This window comes from Triticum aestivum, chromosome 5D, assembly GCF_018294505.1.
Source record: "Triticum aestivum cultivar Chinese Spring chromosome 5D, IWGSC CS RefSeq v2.1, whole genome shotgun sequence".
Classification (NCBI taxonomy): Eukaryota; Viridiplantae; Streptophyta; class Magnoliopsida; order Poales; family Poaceae; genus Triticum; species Triticum aestivum.
In genome coordinates, this window is record NC_057808.1 from 245,411,452 (window position 1) to 245,425,035 (window position 13,584).

Sequence of the window (13,584 nt, forward strand, 5' to 3'; positions counted from 1 at the left end):
CAGCCCCGAGGGTGAACTACTCCCTCGTCGTCGTGGAGACTGCCGTGATGATGAAGATGGCCTCCGGTGATAATTTTCCCATCCCGCAGGGTGCCGAAAAAGGGTTATAGATGAGAACGCGGAGGTACAGAGGCTTGCGTCGGCGGAGTCGAAGTTTTAGGGTTATTTCTGGGAGTTTCCCCATTTATAAGAATTTTTCAGAGTTGGAATCACACGAAAAGGAGCTAAGAAGGGCCCACAAGCCACCACTGCACCATTAGCCCCCAGGCGCGCCCAGGTGTGTTGTGGCCACCTCGTGACTCTTCTGGTCCTCCCACGAAGCTTCGAGGGTCTCTTTTGTTCCCAAAAAATCGTCAAAAGGTTTCAACCCATTTCGAGAACTTTTATTTCTGCATAAAAAAAACATCACGATAGTTCTGCTGAAAACACCGTTCCGGGTTAGTTACATTCAAATCATACCAAAACTATATAGAATTGTTGTAAACATGACATGAATACATTATAATTCATACGTTAGGGACGTATCAATAATCATTCATGCTTACTATTGCTCTTCTGCTTCATTGCTTGTTGTTCTGTGTGCTTAGTTGCTTGCTGTTTATGTGCTTCATTGCTTGCTGCTTCAACTATTTCTCTTGTGCACTGCTAGGACAAGTGGTATGCGCTGTTCATCGGGAGTGTTCTAGGGGATTACCGTTCATGGGAAGCTTACAATGAACAAAATTTAGGGTACACGCACATCACCCACATACTACCTCCATCTTGGTTTATTGGTCCCCTTTGAAATTGGTGTCAAATTTTGATCAAATATTTAACTAACAAAATATTAATGCATGCTAATAAAAAATATATCGTTGAATTCGTATTTGAACATAGTTTCCAATGATATAATTTTTGGTGACATGCATGAATATTTTATTACTTAAATTTATGGTCACAATTTGGCACAGAATATAATATGGACCAATAAACCAAGATGGAGGTAGTAGTGTTTAAGACTAGGCAGGCGACAGAAGATGCTTACTCCAAGTTTGTGCAAAAGCACGCATGCAAGGTTAAAGTTGGCAAGGCGGCGCCACACTTTGTGGGCGAAGAACTTCATTATCATCCTGCAACCCGTCGCCATTGCAGTGTTGTGGCGTTGATGTGGTCGCTATGATTATGTGTAAGGAGCAGTGGGTAAGCCTTGTTATAGCACACCTTGATGCTTGTGTGCAATCAAACAATGTGTATATGTGCGAGTTCAGACGATGGAGGACATGTACTTATCCTCTCATGCTATGCACAGCTGGAAAGCATATGTAATGCACGCAAAAATTAAGGTTGAGATGACAACCAAACACGTCCTAAGATACACTCGCTCTGTCCCAAGATATAATGGCAAAATAGTCGATCGGACGGCTGACATTCCACCCAAGGACACCGCTTGGACGGCCATAAAATGGCGAGGCTGCATAACAAGGCTCTGCAAGTCGCAAGTCTCTTATCCCCTCTGTCCGCCGCCCGCCGGCCATTTCCCACTCCGGCGAGATGCTGACCTGCGGCCGATACCTATCCTCCGCCGCTGCCACAACGCCATCCTTTCCCCCGCTCCGGACACTAACCTTCTCTCTCCTCCGCTATCATCCTATCCGCTTCCTCTCGTTCTCCTCCGCCGCCGCCACCACCGCAGTCGAACCTGAGACCATAAGTAAAAAAACCGAGTTCCTAATAAGATAAAAAAAGCCATCTCATTTATCCTAACCTGCCATCTGAGCTGTGTTGGTTTGGTACAGGCGGCGGCGGCGGCGCGGGTGGTGGTGCCACGAGGCCGCAGTGGAAGGCGGCGATAGACTTCAAGTGGATCCGGGACAACAGGGATGTCGTCGCCACCAACATCCGGAATCGGAACTCCGCCGCCAACCTCGACGTCGTCCTCCAGCTCTACGATCAGTACCTCGCGCTGCAGAAGGTCAGTGGCCTGCCTGTTATTGCTACTGCTGCACTCCTGATTTGTTTTTGGACTGTATACTCCAATAGAACGGATAGCTTTTCACTGCCAAAGCGCGTGATTTACTAGGCTAGACATTGGGTATGATGGGTCACCCGCAAAAAAAAAAGGTGTCTGTCAGATGAGATGATTCTTATCAAAGGGTAATAACTTCCATCTGGGATTATGCCCGAGTTGTTGTTTGAGCTGTGCTATATGAATGATGGACTGCCACTGTTCAGCATTTTTTTTTTTGCAATAATAGCCAGCCATGCCTTGTGATTATTGTACCGCATGGTAGCTGTAGGCATTATGTAAGTTAGAATCAGAGCTAAAAGACTGACAGTAGATTGTGAATCATCATTGTTAGTTCGATGTTTGTGCATGTATCTGCGTTGTGAATGTCTGAGTAGGCATCAGGTGTATATGCCCAGGGGCCAGGAGCTTGTCTAGGGGTAGCCCATCAAACAAAATATCCTGGAGATAGTATTTGTTCTCCTTAGGGCATTTCTAACCGATCCCCTAAAAGTTAGCAGAGTACATACCTTAGTGGGGTATATATACTCCACTAAAATTTGAAATTTCGCTGCACCTAGCCGATCCCCTAAAGTTAGCGGAGTAAAACTAAATTTGCACAAACTCAATCAAATTTGAACCAAAGATGATGCATTTAAACATAAGTTCAACACATAAAGTTCTCGGAACCGAACACTAAACATAAATTTAACCTAAAACTAAACTTAAACTAGTTTAGGGCGAAGTGGAGGTCGAGCCAATCTTTTCAGGTGAGGCCACCCTCGGTGAGAGCTGGGTCTGGGCCGGTGCCGTCGTCGTCATCGGGGAAGACGCTCCACCACTCCTCGACGTCGATCTCGTTGTCGTTGCCCACCTCGCCACCCGCGTTGCCGCTCTCCTCGTCCTCGTCGTTGCCGCCCTCGCCGTCGGAGATGACGATAACTTCGCCGTCATTGATGGCAAAGATCGCCCGCTCCGCCTCCACTAGCTCTGGGCACTGCCGGCGGAGCTCATCCATGTAGGCCTCGTCGGCGGCCTCGGCCTCTGAGGCGCTCCCTCGCCTACCTGTCCTCTCGCGCCATCCGAGCGGTCACCACCCCTGGCTCCGGCAGGACGAGGTGGACTGGAGCCGTGCCGAACGGAAAGTTGAGCCGCACGTCGCGGCCGTGGAACCGGACCTGCCACCGGTTGTATTCCATGGCAGCAAGCTCGGCGGTGTCGAATGAGCCGACCCACTTCCGCTTGTGGGTCTCGTGGTTCGTGATTTCGGCCTCCCACGCCCCCCACGACCGCTGCCGGACGCCCATGTAGGTCCTCGTCTGCGGCCGTGGCGGAGGGAGGTCCGGGAAGTCCTCAAACCGCGTGAGGGGCGCGGCGGCAGGCGGATCGGCCGAGCGGTGGCGGCTCGAGGAAGCGGCCGGAGACGACGACACGCGGGCGTGGCGGCGCGGGATCCGTGCTGCGGATCGACGCAGGGGACCGGCGGCCACCCCGTCCGGCCATCGGGAGGAGGGAGGGCGGCGGATCGGGGAGTGGGGCGGGGGAGAGGAAGAGAGAGTGGGGAAATTTTACTCGGCCGCCGCGAGCCGGAGTAAATATAAGGAGAGGAATGGGTATGGAGTAAATTTTTTACTCCACTAACCGTTATAAGGGATCGGCTAGATGCGGTTTAGAGGAGAAAAAAGCCAAATATACTCCCTTATGGCCAGATAAGGGATCGGTTAGAAATGCCCTTACACCTTATGATCACCGAAACAACACTCTTATTACGACAACTTATTTTGACATCAAAGTACTCTTTATTGCAAGGTGATCACCATAGTATCTTTTACAAGAGTATCAACAATCTCTACGGGTGGATCTTCCATCCACCCCGCACTCACCTTACTTCTAGCTAGTTTGGCTAAATCATGGCAGCACAATTAGTCTCTCTAGGAGCATACTCAAAAATAATATGCAGGAAATCGCACGCAACTTTTCTGGCTACCCATAAAAGTTAGAAGTAGGGCATAGGAGGAACTCATACAGTCATACTAATAACCCTGGGCTTTTGTTGAGCTCTTCCAGACACACCCTGTTAGACCTATAACACGTACAGTCATTCTAACCCTGTGCTTTTGTTTAGCTCTTCCAGATATGCCTTCTGATATATTATGACATGCATTTTGTCTTGCCAATCGTCAATACTGAATCAGAACGAGTATGTTTGCTGTCACGTGGTGGGTGATTTGAGGAGGATTAGAGCGGAGATGGTAGCTATCTGAACTTCTGAAGTAAGCGCCAACCCCCTGGACCTTTGCAGCGTGACGCCAGCCGGAGAGCGGCTGTCACACAGCAAAGACAGGGGAAGAAATAACGCGAGGGAGAATAGATTGGTTTATTCCTGATTGATCAGAAATTAGAGGTGAGCATTATGTAGCCCACGTTACAAGACTTGAGGCCTAAGGCATAATATAAGCAAACTTGCAATATAACTAACTAGCCAAACTAAAAGGATACGACTAATCCTTTCCTTTAGCCACTACTGCCTACATCTGCTGGCGTTGTGGCCCCCTGTGTAGGTCTCCTGCGCCTAAAGGGGATGCCCCACATGACATTGCATTATGAAAAGCTCAATCATTAGCAGAGTTTGGTTGCACTGAACTGATGTAAGATTGCCCGCCAGTCAATTTGTTGTGTCACCGAGTTAATTTGCAAAGTTTGTAAGTTCCTTGTTCATTCACATCTTAGTGCATGGTGCTCATTCTGTTCCCTTTAAACTGTTCCATCCCACAAGGTCTATAAAACTATTGAAGACATCTGTCTTTACATTCATTAACTGAATACAATTGGTTAATTAGTTCTGTACTGTATAATATGGAGGTAGCAAAAGCATTGCGACAATTCCTAATCATGGCAAATGACAGGAGGTCGAACGGCTCCGAGCTGAAAGAAATGCAGTTGCTAACAAAATGAAAGAGAAACTAGACCCGTCTTTGCGACAAGCCCTTGTTGACGAAGGTAGAATTATCATGAGTGTTTTCTGACATTCAAGTATTTGCAAATAGAATTCGACAGCTTATAATTTTTGACTCATTTTGGGATATTTTAGGCAAAAACCTGAAAGAAAGCCTTATTGCACTAGAAGAGGATCTTGTTCAGCTAACTTATAAGCTTCAGTTAGAAGCACAAAGCATTCCTAATACTACACATCCAGATGTGCCTGTAGGGGATGAGGAAAGCTCTGTCACCAGAAAGGAGGTAGTGGATTTCCGTATAACTTCCTCTGCAGTACTGTTGCTTCTTTTTCTTTTCAAGGTAATGCCGTTTATGTATTTTCAACATTTTATAATTTGATTCAGTTATGTTATATAGGTAGGCAGTCAGAGAAGCTTCAGTTTCCCCATTAAAGACCACCTTCAGCTTGGGAAGGACCTTGATTTATTCGACTTTGATGCAGCTTCTGAGGTATAACTGTAAGAAAGTATATATTTGTACTTAAGCTGAAACAGGACTACCAGTTAGAATTAAAAGTTAAGAAGAAAAACATGGGTTGTCAAACTCTCAGTAACAACAAATACATGTATGTAACCTCATAGTAGATCTATTTTTTGACTGAATACTGTGAGGCATCCTCATAGTAGATTTCGGTATGTTGACCAGCAAATTGCAATTCCGATTTACGTAATAGAAACACACTCATTTGAAATGCTTTGTTGTACCCAATTATATAAATATTAGTGGCAAATCCTTTCAACTCTTTTTTGTTTTCATGTCTTCATTGGCTCTTTGGCTATGACCTGCAAATTGGATTGTTGACTAAACCATTATCTATAGCACTATGCTCCCTAATTTTTAAGGCCTCACAATCAATTGAGGTCTCCAATTTGGAATTGGGTCATCCCGTTTTGACCAGATCAACAATTTCTAAAGGAGCTCCCTCATTCAATTCTCTTACACTATGCTCCTTAATTTTGGAGCTTTTACATTGGATTGAGGTATTTCATTTTGGATTTGATTCACGATTTTGACCAAGTCAACAATTTTTCAAATCAATCGGAGCAAAACACCGTATTATAAATAAAAAGAAAAACACACTCAATCATCTCCCTACTCGCCAAACCAAATACTCCCTCGGTTCCAAAATATAAGGTCTATTTGTTTTTCTGAAAGTCAATTTTCTTTAACTTTAACCAAGTTCAGAGCCAAAAATATAGACATCCACGTTACTAAATAAATAAAATATTGAAAGTCATTAAATAAAATATTGAAAGTCATTTCATGATGAATCTAATGATACTGATTGATATTGTGAATATTGATACATTTCTCTACAAAATTGGTCAACTTAAGGGGTTTGACTTTTCTAAAAACTAATACACCTTATATTTTGAATCAGAGGGAGTAAAAAATAGTATATGAAAACCCAACAACACCAACAGCGCACCCAGTCCATCTAGTATAGAAGAAATCCTCACTACATTATATATGTTCATAGAAAAAGATCAAATAACCCATGAACATGTAAATGATATCTGAAATGATAGATAAATAAATTTCAAATCCCATATAAATTATACATAGTCGCAATGACAGGTATATCATTACATTTATTTATGGATAGCTTATTGGAATTATCATGGTAAACTAAAGTAAACACCAAAATAATCATAGCAAAACAACAATAGTTAGAATCTAACACTTTTACCCAGAAAATAGCAACATGACTCAAAAGCAATTGAGATAGGGTGCTTCCTGTGAGCTAAGTGTATCAATTTACCTAATGTATTGCGCAGTACATCTCACCAGGTGAGTGTGGGAGGGGATTCTGTTGTATTCATTGACTCCGTACAACTTAATTAGTATCAAGAGCATGTCGTGAGCGAGGGTTTACTTACATCTCCACAATTATTTGAGTCAGTCAGCTCACCACAATATAAGTTGTGTATCCAGGTTTATGATAAATAGCTCCTATGTTAGTGTGAAACAACCACGAATATGGACATCAAGAAGGTGGCAAGTAAGAAAAATATAATTCAAATACCAGAATCTTGAGCAAATGTACTAATATAATTCACAGCTGAAGTTTGCCTACTCTCAAGCACATCAGTTTCAAGGAAGTAGGCTTCGGGTATAGAAAGATATACAGAGATTTTGTAGCACAACAGTTTTGGGTTTTGAATCACCCAGGAACAGCTCAATCAGGAACATCTCTTATGCTTGATCTCAAGAGAGTGAAGACACACCCTCACTTACTGCAGATAACCAATGCCTTTGATGTAGCCTACATTGCCATTTGCCAATCATAGAAACAATAGACATCAGGCATAAACGATTGACTGTCCTCGAGGGGATCGATGGAACATATATGATTAATATCTAATGCCACAGAAGGGGATCGAGTCATTGTCTTAAATGCCTTTCGATGGCATGATATATGAGCATAGAGATAAAAACACATTGATATCTGAACTGCCTACTTCAACTCCATCTGATGATATGTAAGCAATCACATTACAGTTTTGCTGCTGAAATGCTGCAGTAGCTACAATTAACATGTAGACATGCAAAAGTACACATCCAGTTCTGGAGGTTTGTCATTTTGGCGAACACTGGTGTGCATGCCACTAAGCAACAGTTGTGATACTGAAAAGGCAAAAGAGAAAAGCATACATCTATTAGCAATTTATCAAATGTTTCAGCGGAATAAATAAACTAACCGAAACGACAGAAATTTATACTACATCTGAATGCAAAGTAGCAGCAAATTGGTCTGAGAAGGAACTGGCACAGGGAGAATTAACCACTCAGACGAGATCTTCAGTAATCATATGAAATTTGCATAGTGACATAATCTGACGGGAGCTGTAACTCACATCCATAAAAGTGAAGAAACTGGGAGTATGAAGAGCGGGAGGAGAGCTGGAGGACAGAGATGTGACAGCCGCGGATGGGCAACCATCATGGTGGATCGCTTACATCTGAAGTGCTTAAAGTCACCCTAGGCGATAGCACGGAGGCAAGCAGAATAATTGTGGGATGGGTGCAAGAGTTGGGAACATCCTGGCAGAGATCCTCTAGAAGCCAGATCAGAATGTGGAGGAGGCATTAGGGGGCTTGGACTGGAGTGCAGCACGTGGACGGGGTAAGGAGGCCTATGGCTGTGAGATTGCCACGCTTGAGGGAAGACATCATCTGCCAATTCCTTGAGGCAGAACTCTGTTGCGGTGAAAGAATTCTCATTCACGCAGTGGAGGCTCGACGGCCGGGTTGGTGGAGGAGAAAGTAAAGGGGAGGTATAAACTGGTGCGGTAGTGGGGAGAGGAAGGGATCGGTGCCAAAGCTGTAAGGTGAAAATCTAACTGATAGCTCCAAGCCTCCACCAATAGACCGGCTAACGAGGTTTTGGTTAACTTTATCTGAGGGTTAAAACTTGAAAACTTGAAATTGTTGCAGAGAGGCGGCTGAACGGGGAAGCAGGAAAAACCAGTAGTTGGCACCACCTGGTTTAGTTATACAGGATACTTGTACTAAACGATATTAAGTCAATATATGCTCGCTGGAAGGCTCTAGTTATTTTGCCTTATAGTACAAAGTCCTGATATGAGTAGATGCCCAGATTGGTCCTGCTCTTTTCTACAAAAAGTTTGTACTGTCTTGCGCAGGTTAGTGGTTCAAAGTTCTACTACCTGAAGAATGAAGCTGTTTTGTTGGAGATGGCCCTTGTAAATTGGGGTATTGCTGAGGTCTCAAAGAAGGGTTTCACACCACTCATAACTCCAGAGATTGTTAGATCATCTGTTGTTGAGAGATGCGGCTTCCAGCCAAGGGCCCAAAATACTCAGGTATGCAGTCTCTAAACGTAGTATTTGGTTACTTTTGTTATCAACAGTGTTAGAACAGCCACTGCTTGTTTGGGACTGAAAGGCTTTGTTGTTATTGTTGTTGTCCATGTCAATGATTTAGTGCCTTATTTTGTTTTCATGTGATATGTTTTCCATCAGTATTCTGTTTGTTCTTGTTGATTATTTGGTTAGTGCTGATGTGCGGCCAGGTTGCTGTGATGGTCAATGCAGGCCAGTTAACAATTTCAGTTCCATTTTTGTAGTTTTGTTAGAGGGAGGTACATTTTAGCTATTCTCGGTGGCCTTGCACAGTCACTTATATTGTATCCTGCTCATTGTAATGATTACCAATTCGACTGTAATAGAAAGGTTTAGTTTAAGTAAAGCAGACAAGATTGTTACATATTACATCGTTAACTACCTAGATGAAAGATGTTCTGGAATTGACTCAAAAAGAGGCAAGGGGACCGGATTATCCTGGTCAAGCTGGTCGTTGGAGACTTAGTTCTCAATGTTATCAGTGTGTATGCCTCGCAAGCAGGCCACAATGAGAGCACCAAATGGGAGTTCTGGGAAGGCCTGGAGGACATGGTTAGGAGTGTACCTATTGGCAAGAAGCTCTTCATAGGAGGAGACCTCAATGGCTAGTGGGTACATCTAACACAAGTTTTGAAGGGGTGCATGTGGGCTTTGGATATGGTAACATGAATCAAGGAGAGGATGTCTTAAGCTTCGCTTTAGCCTATGACATGATTGTAGATAACACCCTCTTTAGAAAGAGAGAATCCCATCCATTGACTTCTTATAGTGGACAATATTCTAGCCAGATTGATTTCATCCTCTCGAGAAGAGAAGACATGCATGCTTGCCTCAATTGTAAGGTGATAACTAGAGAGAGTGTTGTCCCTCAACATAAGCTTGTGGTGGCTGACTTTCGCTTTCAGACTCGTGTCTAGCAGGATAAGCGCGCCAAAGTCGTTAGAATGAAGTGGTGGAAGCTCAAGGCGGAGGCAACTCATGCTTTCAAGGAGAAGGCTATTAAGGAGGTGATGCAAACAATATGTGGATGAAGGTGAAGACTTGCACTTGGAAGGAAGCGTCAGAGGAGTTTGGGGTGACTAGGGTAGTAGAAGCGAAGCTAAAGATACCTGGTGGTGGAACGATGATGTCCAGAAGACTATTAAGGAGAAGAAAGACTGTTTCAAACGCCTACACCTGGATAAGAGTGCAGACAACATAGAGAAGTACAAAGTGGCAAAGAAGACCGCAAAGCGAGATGTGAGTGAAGCAAGAGGTCAGGCGTATGAGGACCTCTACCAGCGTTTATGTTTAAACACGAAGGAAGGCAAAAGGGACATCTATAAGATGGCCAAGATCCAAGAGAGGAAGACAAGGGATGTCAACCAAGTCAAATGCATCAAGGATGGAGCAGATCGGCTTCTGGTGAAGGACGAGGAGATCAAGCATAGATGGCGAGATTACTTCGACAAGCTGTTCAATGGAGAGAATTGAGAGCTCTACCATGGAGCTGGATGATTCATTTAACGATACGTACATACATTTTGTGCGACGAATTCAGGAGCTCGAGGTTAGGGAGGCTTTAAAAAGGATGAAAGGATGCAAGGCGATGGATCCTGATGGTGTATCCCCATTGAGGTGTGGAGAGGCCTTGGAGACATAGCGGTAGTATGGCTAACTAAGCTTTTCAACCTCATTTTTCGGTCAAACTAGATACCAAAGAATAGAGGCGGAGTATAATAGTACCAATTTTCAAGAACAAGGAAGATGTTCAAAATTGTACTAATTACCATGAAATTAAGCTGATGAAGTTATGGGAGAGAGAGTCGTTGAGTGCCGCTTAAGAAGAATGACAAGAATGACAACAAAGTCCATTATCTCATCAAGGACATGTATGATAATGTTGTGACAAGTGTTCGAACAAGTGATGGCGACACTGATGACTTTCCAATTAAAATAGGATTGCACCAAGGGTCAGCTTTGAGCCCTTAACTTTTTTGCTTTGGTGATGGATGAGGTCACAAGGGATATGCAAGGAGATATCTCATGGTGTATGCTCTTTACGGATGATGTGGCGCTAGTCGACGATAGTCGGACATGGGTTAATAGAAAGTTAGTGCTGTAGAGACATGCATTTGAATCGAAATGTTTTAGGCTTCGTAGAGCTAAAACTGAGTAAATGAGGTGCAATTTCAATACTACTAGGCACGAGGAGGAGGAAGTTAGCCTTGATGGGTAGGTGGTACCTCAGAAGGACACCTTTCGATATTTCGGGTCAATGTTGCAGGAGGATGGTGATATCGATGAAGATGTGAGTCATCGAATCAAAGCTGGATAAATGAAGTGGCACCAAGTTTCTGGTGTTCTTTGTGATAAGAGTGCCACAAAAGCTAAAAGGCAGGTTGTATAGGATGATTCGACCTACGATGTTGTATGGTGCTGAATGTTGGCCAACTAAAAGGCGACATGTCCAACAGCTAGGTGTTGTAGAGATAGGCATGTTGAGATGGATATGTGGCCACACAAGAAATGATCGGGTCTGGAATGTTGATCTACGTGGTAGAGTTGGGGTGGCACCGATTGAAGATAAGCTTGTCCAACATCATCGGAGATGGTTTGGGTGTATACAATGCAGGCCTCTAGAAGCGCCATTGCTTAGCGGACGGTTAAGGTGTGCTGATGATGTCAAGAGAGGTCGGGTAGACCAAACTTAACATGGGAGGAGTCCGTAAAGAGATATCTGAAGGACTAGAATATCACAAAAGATTGGACAGGGGTGCATAAAAGTTAGCTATCCATGTGCCAGAACCATGACTTGGTTTCAATATCTTACGGGTTTCAGTTCTAGCCTACCCCAACTTGTTTGGAACTGAAAGGCTTTGTTGTTGTTGCACAGATGCTCAAGCAATAGAACTATATAAGTGCAATTTCTGTACTATATGCTTTCTGCCAGTGTGTTATGGCAGGTTATAGTGGTACCTTGTTACTATTCAATATTCAATAGTACTGTGCAGAATCAAATCATATGACATCTTTATGTCCCTTACATGATGATTTTAAATAATCACTTGTGCCATCTTTATGTAGGTCTATTCAATAGATAACAGTGATCAGTGCCTCATAGGGACTGCAGAAATTCCCGTTGGAGGCATCCATATGAACTCTATCCTTGTCGACTCTGATTTACCTCTAAAATATGTGGCATATTCACACTGTTTTCGCACAGAAGCAGGTGCCGCAGGTGCTGCCACTAGGTATCTCTGTTCTCTTCTTCCCTTAAAGGCTGTCTTTGAGTGTGTTGATTTAGGAAGTTTCCTTATAGTATGCTCATATAGAAATTACTAATTGATGATGGTTCAAGTCCGTAATGAAATCGTTTACTCTTTTTTTTTTTGTGAAGTTGCTGAGTTTCAGTGATCTGTCTTGAACAGGGGCCTTTACCGAGTACATCAATTTAGCAAGGTTGAGATGTTCATATTCTGTCGGCCAGAGGAAAGTGACAAGTACCATGAAGAACTTATAACCATCGAAGAGAATCTTTATGCATCACTTGGACTTCATTTCAAGTATTTCCTGATCTTCTTGTGAGTTTCTAAGTCATAAACGTTCCAAGGCCAATAAGATTATTCTCCTCTCTCGTAGAACTTTGGATATGGCAACAGGAGATTTGGGCGCTCCAGCCTACAGAAAGTATGACATTGAGGCATGGATGCCAGGCCTGGATCGGTACGGTGAGGTAGGCAGCAAGTATTTCTTGCGCCCTGGCAACTTGTATCCATTTTGAGCAGTTCTCATGTTTCCTGCTCAAAACATACGCAGATCTCAAGTGCATCAAACTGCACGGACTACCAGAGCAGGCGGCTGGGTATCCGGTTCCGTCCAGCACCCTTGGAGCCTCCACCGTCGACGAACAGCAAGAAAGGGAAAGGGGGTAGTTCAGGTCCGACGCAGTTTGTCCACACGCTCAACGCAACGGCAGTCGCTGTTCCTCGCCTGATCATATCCATTTTGGAGAATTTTCAGCAAGAGGATGGTATGGTGGTGATTCCTGAGCCGCTGAGGCCCTTCATGGGTGGGCTTGGCGTCCTCACCCCAAAAACCAAGTGATAGTGGCAATTAAACTTCTTTTTTTGCGGGAGGCATTTAAACTATTTAGGAGGAGTTTCTTTTTATATGGAAGTGGCAAGTGCCTCGAAGAACCTGTTAGTACCATTGGTGGGGAATTCTGGTACTCCCTCTGTAACTTAAAAGAAGTCATTTTCTGACACTGATTTTGACACAATCATAGTGTAAAAAAAAAGTCTTATATTAAGTTACAGAGTAGTACTCCCAGTGTTCCTACATATAAATCCTGATTCCAACTCCCTGTGTTCCTACATATAAATCCTTTTAGAGATTCCAATATGGACTAAATACAGAGCAAATGAGTGAATCTACACTTAAAGTATTTCTATATTTAGAAATGGAGGGAGTAGAAGATAATTTTGAATCTTAACTAAAATTTGAGGCATGTGTTAATGCTGTGGACGTGAAACACAATTTTGGTGAACGTATTTTATTTTCCTTCTCCGCACGAGCAGGAACTGTCTTTGCAGCGATTGGTTTCCGGGCACGATTAATTAGGCCATCTTCAAGGCTAACCGCCTGTTTAGGCGCTTGAGCAATTTAAAAATAATAATAAAGCTAAAAAATTGACATTACGTTTTTAGAGCCACTCCAACGCGTCGACCCATTTTGTCCGTGTGCGTCCCTTTGGGT

The 13,584-nt window shown here is 43.6% G+C and overlaps 1 protein-coding gene across 1 annotated transcript; it reads left to right on the forward strand.

Moving 5' to 3' along the window:
• The first annotated feature begins 1,402 nt into the window (after window positions 1–1,402).
• LOC123120461 (serine--tRNA ligase, chloroplastic/mitochondrial) lies at window positions 1,403–13,149 on the forward strand. Its single transcript, XM_044540456.1, has 10 exons — window positions 1,403–1,690; window positions 1,776–1,951; window positions 4,891–4,984; window positions 5,076–5,224; window positions 5,339–5,431; window positions 8,629–8,808; window positions 11,914–12,080; window positions 12,258–12,392; window positions 12,469–12,562; window positions 12,646–13,149. The coding sequence occupies exons 1-10, from the start codon at window positions 1,531–1,533 to the stop codon at window positions 12,931–12,933; spliced, it is 1,536 nt and encodes a 511-aa protein (XP_044396391.1). The 5' UTR covers window positions 1,403–1,530; the 3' UTR covers window positions 12,934–13,149.
• The last annotated feature ends 435 nt before the right edge of the window (window positions 13,150–13,584 follow it).